The sequence below is a fragment of the Semicossyphus pulcher genome, unplaced genomic scaffold (assembly GCF_022749685.1).
Source record: "Semicossyphus pulcher isolate SPU_LCO1_2020_fin unplaced genomic scaffold, fSemPul1.0.p SCAF_10, whole genome shotgun sequence".
Classification (NCBI taxonomy): Eukaryota; Metazoa; Chordata; class Actinopteri; order Labriformes; family Labridae; genus Semicossyphus; species Semicossyphus pulcher.
In genome coordinates, this window is record NW_027211604.1 from 27490146 (window position 1) to 27503638 (window position 13493).

Sequence of the window (13493 nt, forward strand, 5' to 3'; positions counted from 1 at the left end):
TAGCATTTGAGATCATTAAAAACATTTTTTCTGAGGCTCATTTCCTGGTACACTTCAATTTGTTACTTTCTTTAGCACAATTTGAGCTGCCCCTGACTGGCAACTCAAAATTAAGGTTAAAGGACCTTCTGCAATGGCATCCGTTTTAAAACAGAGAGGTTATGTCTACGTTTTGTATGCAGTCTGTGGGTCAAGGTTGCACACCAGCTTTGACTGTATGATGTGAATCTAGATCTTTTTCAAGGCTTGACCACACCTTGGCCTCTGCCCTGCACCAGTAGATCATTACTTGACTTCATGCTTTGCTTTTGAACACTTAAAGGGGGGGTATTATGCTAAATTCAAGCTTCATATTTCACTCTGTGATACCTGTGGAGTAGCTTAGCATAATTTTAAAAACTCTTTCTCACACTGGTGCTCTGTGCAGGCCCTCATACAGCCTTTGCCTGAAACGACTCAGTCATCTCTGTTCCTTTAAGAGACCCCACCCCTACAAGCCTGCTTTCTTCTGATTCTGATTCTTTTGCCAGCCCCCCGAAGCCTGCCGAGGCTGAACTTTGTGATGTCACAAAGTGCAGCAGCGTTCACAGCAGCCTGCAGACTGAGCTGAGAAGCCTGGGGATTACTCTAACATACCTACAGATTTGAAACTTCGCTATGTTTAGTCTGGACATCCAACATTGTAACATTATATACATGTCTTGAAATGTGAAACAGCATAATTCCCCATTCTTTAAAGAAGTGAGAACAACAACTGATGCTGCCATGTTTTTGGAGCGATGACTAACATTTTCACAAACACAGACTTGGACTATGGCCTTGAGCAAACTAAGAGTCAGACCTCAGATAGATAAAACCAGATTCAGCTTGTTGTCTGTTGTGAGGATAAACAGATCAAACTGAGAGAAATCTCAGTGGCACATCAGATAAATTCAAAAGGAAATCACTGCTGTCCTTCTTTACCAGGAAGGCATTTGAGAGGAGACATCTCTGTAGGATATCCTGAATCCAACAAAGGCAGTCTAAACAATACCAGCTGTCAGCTGCAAACTGTTCAGAAAGGTGCAGCGCTCACTGCTTCTCTTCTTCTCTGGGACGTGTTTATTACTTTACATTTGCAGAATAATTTCCCCAGCGCTGCCAGCGACAGCTTCATATTTCTCCTGCTGATCAGAGGGAAGAATTCACTTCGCCTGAATCTTATTTATGACAGCAGCAAGTGTGCCGGCACCTAAATCTTAATTTGCTGTGGACTTCAGAGGTGGAGGGAGGATACAGTTGTCATGCTGAGTAATACGGCCTCCTGCTAAACCCTGTCTGTATTATGATATAAGACCAGGGAAGCAATTTAACAGGCAAGACATGTGAGGTTCAGAAAGAAGCTGCAGAGTTTGAGAAAGTCTTCAATGACTAAACCAGATTAGGAAAAAAGTTCTTTATAATATCTTAAATGAATGACTTCACACTGAACATCTGCTCAGGTTTAGAATGATTAGCTGTAAGCTGCTGGCGTCATCTCTAGACGTGGTGACATTTTAAAATGACACTGACTTTATTAAAGTCTCAGACAACATAAAACTGATGGATTTAATCATCCAGTAATGCTCAGATCATTTTTAATTCATGGTTGTAAGTTAAAGTGTAAGTAAAGTTCAACTTCGCCCCCAGGACCGAGCCGAACTCCACCTGCTGCATTGCTGTGGAAAATGTCAGAGGGGGTGGTAAGAGTGTGGATGTGTGAGGCTGGAGAGGACCTTATGGTTCTTTAAAGAGCAACTTGCAGGTTGGAGACCTCAGTGAATCAATGTGTAGGAAAATTATTTAGTAATTATATTTTCAATTAAATCTACGAATTAATTCACTACAGCGGCTTCTGGACTTATGGTTTGTATGTTTTCTTATATTTCCATATCAAAACAGACAATCGGATGTGACATAACAACATAAAGGAGTCCTGCTGATTAACGACGGGTTTAACATTAAAGGTAGGATTTTCCTAGAAAAATAAAATATAGACTTTTACAAATATAATATAATATAAATCATCACTTCTGGGCCTCTATACATGTGTGTTGATGAGTGTGTGTGCAGACCCACGTGAGACCCTTCCATCTGCATGTATTCTGTTGATTTGCTTTGCATGGACGTTTTCAGGAGCGGCGCTGTTGTGGTTCCCAGAGCCAATCACAGCGTACAGGTGAGTGTGGGAGTGGTTCAAATTAGCAACTGGGCCCCATTCAGACCGGCGAACATGGCGAAAGAGCGATGCAGAGTTGGCCTTCTTTCTGTTGGACAGGTAGGTGCCTCAAACCGAGTAGGACAAGCTAACCGGCGGTTAGCATGTTAGCACAAAGCTAACGGCAGCTAGCATGTTAGCGCAACGGTAACCGACGATTAGCATGCTAGTGCAAAGGTAGCTGAGAGAGTGAGAGTGAGCTTCTGGTGACGAAGAGCCCAGGAGGAGGGGCCCCGTTTGAATGTGTTGTTGACAAAATGCAGGAAAAATCATACTAATTATACCTTTAATAAATATGGATCTAAATGCCAGTCTCGTCACTGAAAAAATTGTTAATTCATATGCATACGATGGACCACAGGCTTATAAGTATGAGCCTGTTAGGCGTCACAGAAACCAGGAACAGGCCAGGGTGAGGAGAAATAACAGCCACAGGAGAGACATTGAGCTGTAGTGCGACATGAACCAGCGGAGAACTGGGCAGGTGTTGTGATGAGTGACCAGTGTTAGCTAGCGATATCTAACGATGAGCTCGCATCACAACACTGTAAAGTTTATCACATAGCAAAGGCTATGACACATCATGAGTAGTAGCAAGTGGGAGTATTAATACTTAGCTATTACAGTTACTAATGGGCGAGTGTCAGCTTGTATCAGTTGTATTTGTATTGCCTTCTAAAACGGTAAATCTGTGCTACGTTTTACGGTGCCACAGCAGTGTGTGAGAGAGCGACAGAGAGCGGTGACAGTTTCCTGACTTTGTTTGATAGGTGTTTGTGTGTCCCGTCCCGAAGTCCTATCTCTCCACCTGTATTAACGCACCCAGGCACGAAAGTTTGCTCCGTTCCTCTTCCTGTCTGGAGAAAGGTGGGCTTGATGTCCAGTCAAGCTAGAATTTGTGCAACCGCCACGAACGCTAAAATTGGTCTTGTAAGGTTGAGAGCTGGTTTAAAACAGTAGATGCTGTATTGACTATGTCAACTGCTTAATAAAAACCAGATGATGTTTTTCAGAGCTCGAATAATGCAATGACAAACAGAATACTAATGTTTTAACTCAGGAAGAGTTCACAGATCAATATTTGGTGGAATAACCTGTTTTTTTATATCAGCTTTCATGCATCTCTGCATGCTCTCCACCAGTCTGTCACAGTGCTGTTGGGTGATGTTAGGTCGCTCTTGGAGCAGCTTGTCTTTGTTCGATGTCTTGTGACCATCCATCTTCCTCTTGGTCACATTCAGGAGGTTCAGATCTGGATTGGGCTGACCATGACATGTAGAGAGAGATGCTGATTTAAGGAACATTGGGAGTGGACTCTTATTTATTTCCAGAGTTTATATAGACTACAGTAATTTAACCTTGACTTCTAGAAATAAAATATACACTACATAGACGACAAATCTAATTATAAAAATATATTATTTTTGTCCTTCGCATGCAAGAACTCAACTTACTTAATGATTTCATACTAACAAGAAATGATGTAATATAGGCGTTTTGAAAAAGCAGTCAAATTAAAATTGACAAAGCTTCTTCCACTTCATCTAAAAGTGAAATCTGCACACTGCTCCGAGAAGCTCCTCCATCAACAGCTTCTGTTTTTTATTTATACTAAAGTGTGCTTATTACTGTGTCACTTTTCCAAAGCAAACACACTGCATGCTAAAGACTGTAGAATCAGTGTGTGGTCCGGATCTGGGGCACAGCTTCAGCTCAACACGTATGAAACAAGATGTTCCATGTTTCAATGCATTCTGGTCTTTTGAGGCTTTGTTGAATGGGCTCCTGATCAGAAACTACAGGTCCCCTCAAGGAAAGACACCAGAGGTTCTTGGGATTGTAAACGAATGTTTTTGATAATATTTGCTCTCATTTACTAAATAATATTATTGTGAAGCATATTGGCAAGGACATTATAGTTTTAATTTGTGAATATCTAACATGATTTTTAAAGGTGGATTTATAATTAGTTTGGACAAAATATTTGTTTCCTTTTTGTTTAGAACCATGGTAATACTTAGGGATCAACACTGGCATCGTTCCTGGTTGTGAAGTAAATGGACAATTAATTGCAACCCTTACATTCCCTTATGTTCCCCATGTTACAGTTGACACAGAGATGATATTCACTATTTTTTTAAATACATTACTCTTCCTCTTTGCCCCTGCAGCAGTTCAGGAAGAAGTTTGAGGTGAAGTCTTGACTTCATTACACAGCTGATCCTTAAATACACTGGGAAGAAATGAATGGTTGGACTTACCAGTAAATTAAAAGACACTTCCAAACAACAAAATAGCTCAGAAAGCTCTTTTCAGATATGTTATTTTGTTCTTTTAACTTGAGAATATCTGCATCCCATATAGAGGGGTAGTTTCCAAATGGCAGTCTTTACACAGCAGGCTGATGTAAGCTGCACAGATTAATGTGAGAGGATGGATCAGCGAGCAGAAATACTCTTTACAACACTGCCACCTGCTGGCGCCAACGCTGCAGAGGACGATACGATTGAACAAAAGTTACTGCCTTTATGTGATGGAAGTAAGTCGAGGTTTCAGGGTGTCCTTCGCAGCTTCCCGGCCCCCACAGGCAGCCAGCAGGAGCCTCCCCCGCCGTGCTCCATCTCCACACCACCATCAGTCACTCATGTCACACCCTTAGAGGACACTTTGGGGAACAGCCATTTTATTAATCAAATTTGAACTTTGTGTTAGTTTCTCTTTATTCCAGTGCCACCATGGTGAACACTCATGTTAAAAATAAAAAGTGACATTTTTTTTTGTTAAAATGTATAATCATAATGAAGACAGTTAATCATAGAAACTAATCATAGAAACCGACATAATGACCTCACAGCATTTTGGATCAAACTCTTCTCCCTTCAGGCTAACTCAAAGAAACAGAAAGAACAGAAAGGGGCCAGGGTAGACAGGAACAGAAAACAGATTCTTACGTATATCCACATTTTTTTTTTAGATATTTCCCATAGACATTATACGTTTGGTTTGAAGGGGGGATTCTGCTGGATTGTCTCACGTTTATTTTTTTTTCCCTGTAGAGGAGCATCACTGCAATGCAGCGACAGTAAATCTACTGAGGAGAGTGAGAGCCCTGAAGACTCTACCTAGTGCACTGAGAGTAGGGGGGTCTATCTGGACACACTTGAGTCGGGGTGTTGTGAAGTGCAAACCATCAGTTCTCTAAAGCCTCCCTATTCTAGCTAACATCATTCACCACCCTGGCAAACAAGCAGTGGCAAACTACACCTGAATACACAGCTGGAGAGCGTCCGGCCCTGTAAGTATACTCACAACATAGTTATTTTCATCATTACAGTACAGTATAGAGCAATAGTTTTCATAGACTTTTCATATCTTTTTTCATATTGCACCATCAGAGAATGGGACACAGAGAAAGATCAACAGAGACTCCATTTCCTAATTAAAACGAGATATGTGCAAACATGACTAAGGACTTTATTAACCAAATCAATTCTTCCCTGTAATATCCACAAATAAAAGTGATTTCTCTTTTTATATATATATTTATAGTAATAAGAATAATAAATCTTCACATTGGATCATTTCATAGTGTGACAAAATGCTCGACTGGGCCGTCCAGCCACGATCGTAATCCTCATTGTCTTTTTAAATTGGTCAGTCCCCATGCATCCATAGGAAATAGATTTTTTTTTTCTTCAAAAAAAGTAACAATTTGAGAGCAGCTGAAAAGTTTGGACTGGTGTCAATTGCTTTCATTCCAAGATTTCCCCCAAGTTTCATTCAGTGTTTCAGAAGGATATTCCATAGGAAAAAAATGACTCCAAATCGTCATCTTCCACTCCAGAAAACAAAAGATGTCCGGGTTCTTATGAAAACATCGTAGTAATGCTGATAATAGATCATTTGGTAATCAATAATTAATGATCATTAATAGCTGACAACTAACAATTAATAATCACTGATTAATTATAAAGAATTAACAATAATCAAGAATAAATAATGCTCCCTCGTTACTCAATTAGTTTGGCAAAGCTCCGGCTGGAGTCGTTTCCGATGAGTGAATTTTTTCTCAAGTGAAAAAAAAAGAAATACAAAGTAGAGATAAAAGAAAGCTCTAAAATAAATAAAAGGAGATTAGTAAAAGTGACCCCGCCCTGTGAGGAGGGGGCGTATATACAGAACTGCGTGGTGAAGTCAGTTTACTGCACTTGAGTGTTAAGTCCAGTGTTAGAGTGAGTCCTAGTCCCGCCCCAGGTGCCCCTGCTGTTATACCAGCGTGTAGGACTTTGCGTAGGGGTTGCTGCTCTGTTTGAGATGTCCTCGCGAGTCCAGCAGGGACTCCTGGGAGGTGCTGAGCTTGGCGGCCTGGGCCAGCTCCGAGCCCTCTCTGTGGGGGAGCGTGGCCGCCGAGCCAGGCTGCCACTGGGCCGCTTGGTCCCTGCTGGCCTGAGGGGCCTCTGTGGGCGTGGGCGGGGCCATGCGAGACGGCCGCTTCAGAGAGCGGCTCTTCTGCGGCTCCAGACACGCCTGACCCATGGCTGCTCGCTCCCCACTAGCTGTCCCCCTGGAGGAGCCCGAGCAGGACATGCCTCGGTTTAACAGGAAGTCCATGCGCAGGTACGGAGGAAGGTGAACCAGCTCGCCTCCTGCAGGACAACACAGAGCAAGTTAGGTACAGGAGGAAACAAAGGCAGATATCCCTGCACAACATCACCTGAACTCCCAAACTAACAATTTGAGGATCTAAGCAGCATCAAACAGCTCTTACTCATATCAAGTTACCTGTTTTAGAAGAAGGGTGTGTTTGACAAAGTATTGACAGTACTGATTATTGTGTTCCTGAGGCTATCTGCTCTGTAAATGTTGGAGTATCTTGGGCTCATATGGGACTCTACATTAAACTTTACATTTCATGTGAAAAGGTTACCACTACAAGATACAATTCAATCTTTGAAATTATGAAAATCCATACCAGAAAGTCATACAAGTATTTTTTCAATTAAAAAACAATGTAACAGTTTATGAAGCTTCAAATGAACTTTTTCATGTTGAAGGCTTTGCACAGGTCTTAAATCACCTGCTGGAAATTAATTGCAGACAGCTGTATTGGCACCAGGGCCCCCACTAGAGGGGCTGTGAGGTGCCACATGCTGTAAGTATTACAGGTGTTATGACCCATCTTAAACAAGTGCTGAAGGCAAGCCAGCTATTAACATGTTGCACATTGTATTTGTTTCTTCCTACTTGGGTTTTATTGTTTGTTTCTGAGTAATGTTACTTTTATTGTTGTAAACTGCCTGGAAAAACAAACATAAATTAGCCTTCTTACTAACTCCAGCATGTTAACATCTGATGTCTTTACACTGATTAATGATTATTAATAACCTGCTCTGTCACTACCAAACAAACACTTGTAAATAAATATATAAATAAATTAACTAATTAGTTCATGTTGTTACTCACCTTGATAGGTGATAAACATACAGTTTGGTCAGCTAACCAAAGCAGTAAACCAGTTTATTCGGTGTGATTAAACAGACATGCACGTGGTCTACCTGGGACACTGACCATATCTAATGTAGATAAAGTCTGCACTAGATAAACCTCAATCATACAAGAAGGTAAAAAAAATGTTTCAGGTGTAGTTTCCTTTCTCACATTTTCTGGATTTGTATTGAATTCTCATGAAATTTAAGGCAACAATTAGAAATATTAATGACCTCATATCTTTGAATGTTCTGTTGTTTCACTAATATTAAATATCAGATTAAACAGTTTACCTGTTTCTCTCTTAAAGACTTTCAACTTAAATGAGACAAAATATCAACTTCTACAGACGCCCTGAGCAGACATGCATCCATGCATTTTATAAAATCTATTTTCCTGTAATTTACGGTTATGACTTATTTATCTTATCTATCTTTACTATAATAATTACTAGACTAAATAAAATGTATGGATGCATGTCTGATTAGGGCTTCCTTAACTTCAGTACATGTCTAACATGCCTTTGATTCACTGTTGAAGTTAGAGTCACAGTTAATAGTTTGTTATAAAAATATTAGACAGAAAGCTGAAGGTTAAAGATTAGTGTTATCAGCGTTATAGTGAAGCCAGTAGTTATAAAGGTTAGCCTGACGTCGTGGCTCAGACTGAGACAGATCCGCGGTCTCACCCGGTCTGTGGGCCTTGGGCACGGCCATGTTCATGACCCGGCTGACATCCTGAGGCTTGGGCGGGGAGGCGGTGAAGCGGCAGATGCCTGACTCGGACGGCGTGCTGGAGGTCAGGCTGTCGGTGTAGTCGTTGGTGCCGGCCGTCATCTGCTCCGAGGAGGTGTCAGAGATGAAGCATTCTGTGATGGTGAACTTGGCGTGCCGCAGCTGCTCCTCCATCTTGGCGTGCTCGTAGGCTCTGGCCAGCTCCTCGTAGGTGGAGGAGGCGCTCTCTGTCGACACCATGCTGCTCCGCGCTCGGTCTGGACACGGCCCGAGTTAGTGGAGGGATTAGTGTCAGAGTTAGTGGCAGAATAGTTAAGATTGTCAGATTGTTAGAGACAGCCAGTCATGTTATTTCTCTAACTGGAGGTGGTGCTTACCTGTGTCCTGAGATGGGCTGACGCTGTAGCTGTCACTCTCCTTGTCCACAGAGCCGGCCACTCTGGGCGTGGGCAGCCTCCAGTCGGTGCTGAGCGTGTGGGAGGAGACAGGGGGGTGGGGGCGGTTCAGGGTCCACTGGCTGGCGTAGCGGTTGCGAGCTGCTGGGCCGGCTTTGGCTGTGCGGCGAGCTGTGGGGTCTGAGAACGAGGAGAGTGCAGGTTATTTATGCAGATCACAGGAGAGAACAGGAGGAAACTCAATCAAGTGGTCATGATGGGGATGGAAACATGTTTACTGCCTGAGTGTGAGTGTGGTGGTGAGCTTTCTAACACCGCAGAGGTAAACTAACGGCACATCAATAAAGGAAAATATCCAAAATGATAAAAGTAAAAACAGCTTGGGAATGACACAAAGAAAACACACGCACATTTCATGAAGGTAAAATGAAAAAAAGCGTCCGTACTGGACTTACTGGTTCCTGGTCTGGCATCAGACACGTCTACCAGAGGCCCGGTGGCCTGGGACAGGGACTGGTAGTGGACCGTGTGGGTGACTGTGGACGACTTCTGCTTCTGTGTCTCCCCGAAGTCGTTATCAGTCAGCAGCACAGTGGACCTGTCGTCTGTGGGACGGCAGCAAAAACAACATGAGCGTTACAATCCTCAGGTTCATCAAGCATATTAAAGGGGACATATTTTAGCTATGCAATTAATTTTCTATTATTCTGATGTGTTTTTGAATCACGTTGGAAAAGTTTTTTCCGTTTTAAAAATTGTATACATATTTTAATTTAATTATTTGTCCTTCCTCCTGAAACGAACAAGACGTTTTGCCATTCAAAGGTCAGACCTTAGCCACGATTGGCTGACAGTGTTTGGAGTGACCACATAGCCCCTCCCCCATGTGGAGGAGCGGCCGCTCCAAAGTAGTAGAAAACATGGCTGCTCTAGGATCGGTTATTGGGCCTTATATGTACGAGCCAGAATCGCCAGGAGGTATCGGAATGGTAAATTGAAATCTTTATCTTTTTAAAGATTATTTTTCTCGCATTTTGCCTTTATTATACAGGACAGCTGAAGAGAGACAGGAAATGCGGGGAGCAGAGAGCGGGGGAAGACATGCACCAAACCAGGAGTTGAACCTGTGATCAGTGCGTCGAGGACTGAAGCCTCTATACATGGGGTGCCTGCTCTACCAACTGAGCTAAACCACCGTCAGCTGAAATCTTGACTACAAGCTGGTGCAAGAAGGCAGCCTGAGGTGAACGACGGTGGATGACGGTGGATTTCAGTGAAAGCAAGGCTCTACTTAGAAACCTGCAGCTGTTCTGAACGGCCCATTTCAGAGGCGACCTTTTAAAAATGTCATTCTGGAAAAACAGAATTATGCAGTTTTCACTTTTTCACTGTGAACAATAAACACCCAAACATGTGAAACCCATGAAAATATGAGAATATCCATTGAAAAGATCCGGCCCCTTTAAAACAAGTGTAGCTTCCTGAAATAACAGCAGCAGTGAGCTCACCAACAGTCTCCATGGTGTCTCTCTCCTCGATCAGCAGCTGGGCTCTGGGGATGTCGATGTGCATGCGGAGCGTCTGTTGCTGTTTGTTAATCGGCTCTGCTGGACGAGTGTTTTTACTGAGGGGCACAAAATGAAAAGAGAATCTAACTTAAGGAAATTCTTCTCAGCTGACAGAACTTCAGGTCGCTTCAGCCTACCCAAACATGTGTCCTCACCACCCCCAAAGGTTCAGAAAAGAAAGCCAATGGGAAAAATAACTCAAAATGCTGTCTTACTAACTCTCACATTCTCTACTAATCGTTTAATCAGATGCATTTAACTTTTCCAAACAGCCCACAAAGTCACCAGCCGGAGAGGCTTGAGGATGGCAGAAAGCTTGTCTCAGTCAATCCTCCATCTGTTGTCATTTCTGCAGATTTTTGCACCATCTGGCCGGGGATTTTTACCTGTAACCTCCAGAGTACTGGTCCACTTCTCTAACCTTTTGACGACCTATTTATTGTACTAGCCAACGCTAATGTAGCAGGCTAAAACCGGGACCTGAATGTGAGCATGCTGTCTGTGAGGTTGTTGATCATTCTTACCTCATGAGCATCTCAGCCAGACTTTTTGCATCTGGAAGACAAACAGAGAAACATTATTTTAAGTTGAACTAATAGAATTGATGCTCCAGTCTTTGATGATGTAAAATCTCCTCTCTAGTCTCACCTCTGAGCCTCTTCAGCCTCTGCTCCCTCCTCCTCCTCCTCAGCACCAGCAGGCCGATGAAGATCACAACGATGCCCACCAACACGCAGGAAATGGTCACCATCATCTTCAGACCTTCCCCGCCTCCTGAGTTTTCCTCACTCACATTGGGAGCTTTCACCAAAGGTGCGATGGTACCTGTGCAGAAGTTACAGATACGTGTTACATTAACATCAACATTTGATTTGTGTCAAAACATTAACATCTTCAGGTACACTGTTCTGTGCTGCATTCTGATAATAAAAGCACTCGACCTTTTGCAGAATTATCAGTAATACATGGATTCCATTCTGCTAAACTCTACCTAAATGCCAGCGAGCTCGTCCCTCACAGCTATGCTCAGCCAGATTTCCCTGCAGGATGATCTCGAATGAAGGAGGGAAGTATTCTGCAGAATACCACTGAGCACCGGGATGCATTTTGAGCTGGCAGCATCCTTTATCTCAGAGGAGATCATAAAGTGATTGAGGTGGCATTCAGCAGGCTCATGATGGAGGAGTCACATAAAGCCCTGAAATCAGCACTAAATGTGTTTTTTATTGCCTGATTCATCAGGGGAAACTCAATCACCTGTAGCCACCAGCTCTGCTATTTACAGAAGGAGCCATTTATCCCTCTTTGTTAAACTACAGTTAAGCAGGAAGATATGTCTTAGATTAAGGCAATATATGTTTGTTTGGTCTGACATGATATTTATTCTTCGCAGGAAGTTTAGATGTTACATCATTTCACTTATTTTTAGTTTTTTTTGTTCCCTGATATTATAACTTTCTTACTTTTTTTGGACTTAATGTTTGAAAGTAGTACAAGACTGCCAAGTGTCATCGTCATGTGTGCTACCAACATTAATATCAGTCTTCCCCACTATCATTATTCTGTATCCATATCATTGTCTTTTATCATTACTGTGCTTTTCTTGCTAATATTACACATTTTTACCATTATTATTGACATTGTAAACTTAAGTCTGTATTATCTGTTGTTGCTGTTGTTGCTCTCTTTGCCTGTCTCTATCCTGCATCTCCTTCTGTCCCACTTCTCGGCCCATCCAGTCGAGGCAGATGGCTGTTCAACATGAGTCTGGTTCTGCTCGAGGTTTCTGCCTGTTAAAAGGAAGTTTTTCTGCCAATGTGCTGACTGTTGCTGCTCATGGTGATTCATGTTGGGTCTCTCTCTAAATAACAAAGAGTCGGTCTAGACCTGCTCTTTTTGTAAAGTGTCTCGAGATAACTTTGGTTATGATTTGGCGCTATACAAATAAAATTTGATTTGTTGATTGATCTGTTCACATTTTAAAAACAGATAACGACCAAATGAAAATCTTTTCATAACTGGGGAAAACATTATTTCAGTTATTTTAACTGTTGCATAATTTTGTTTTGTCAGCACCCTTTAACTTGTTTATAATTTTAGCAAAGAACCGTATTTACCTGAGATTATTTTCTTTCTTCTAACAAGACGATCTCATATCAAGTACAATTCACTTGAATCAGGTTTCCTTATTTTGACGCTGTATGATCTCAACCATGAAATTATTTCCAGAAAATTCTAATTTTTTAATCTAGAGTCTTTTTTGTGCCTTCTGACAAATTAAAAAAATGTAACAACACATTGCATGTATGAGTTTTGTTTCATATCATATTCGATACAAGCGTTTCTGTTTTGGAATTTACTGGTTACATTTTGTGTGTTTTAAACAAATAAAAACACAGAATTGTTTTACCCCTTAAAAGTAGTTCAATATAACCAGCCACCGAAATGTACTATACGACTGACAACACATTTTTTTACCCCTTAATCTCTGATAATTCTTTAAATTTTACCTCGAGTGTCATCAAACGTAGAAAAAAACATTTGTTTTATATTTTAAAACAATGTATTTATTGTAAAAATCAATTAGCAAAAGAAAAATATGAGACAGAGAGCCAATAACTAACTCATTATTGTGATAAAGCAGGTTGCATATGTATAATGAATGCAGTATCTCATTTGATGAAATTTCACGATCTTACTATAACATGAGTAAAAAAGTCATAATTTGTTGCTTTAATCCAGTTAATATTCCCCTTGAAGTATCAGAAACAATTTCAATGTTTTTCTTGCCTTAACTTTATCAAAATTGGCAAAAACAAACGAGAAAAACCTCGTGTGGGTCACAGACCGACGACTGTCGGCTGTCGACTGTCATTCAAAGGTCATCTGGGTCTGAGATTTTTCTCCATGGTGAACTTATTGCATGCGTCTGGTTGTATTCATCAGGTTTTTCAGGAAAAGAAATGATCACACTCATGATGTAGAGGTTTTAAAAACTTGTGATACCTCAAATAAATCAACTAAGATACACTTGGTCATGTAGGGTTTAAACACAATATGAAATTTTCCTCTG

The 13493-nt window shown here is 41.5% G+C and overlaps 1 protein-coding gene across 1 annotated transcript in view; it reads right to left on the reverse strand.

Annotated features, from left to right (window-relative positions):
* Positions 1–4910: 4910 nt before the first annotated feature.
* Positions 4911–13493, reverse strand: part of LOC138596923 (cell adhesion molecule DSCAM-like) — a 124800-nt gene continuing 116217 nt past the window's right edge. Inside the window, exons 27-33 of the mRNA XM_069668401.1 lie at positions 11069–11245; positions 10945–10975; positions 10361–10476; positions 9299–9457; positions 8835–9032; positions 8412–8714; positions 4911–6882 (exon numbers count right to left, since the gene is read on the reverse strand). Of these exons, the coding sequence (XP_069524502.1) occupies positions 6503–6882; positions 8412–8714; positions 8835–9032; positions 9299–9457; positions 10361–10476; positions 10945–10975; positions 11069–11245 (1364 nt within the window). The 3' untranslated portion in view covers positions 4911–6502. The remainder of the gene's footprint in view (positions 6883–8411; positions 8715–8834; positions 9033–9298; positions 9458–10360; positions 10477–10944; positions 10976–11068; positions 11246–13493) is intronic.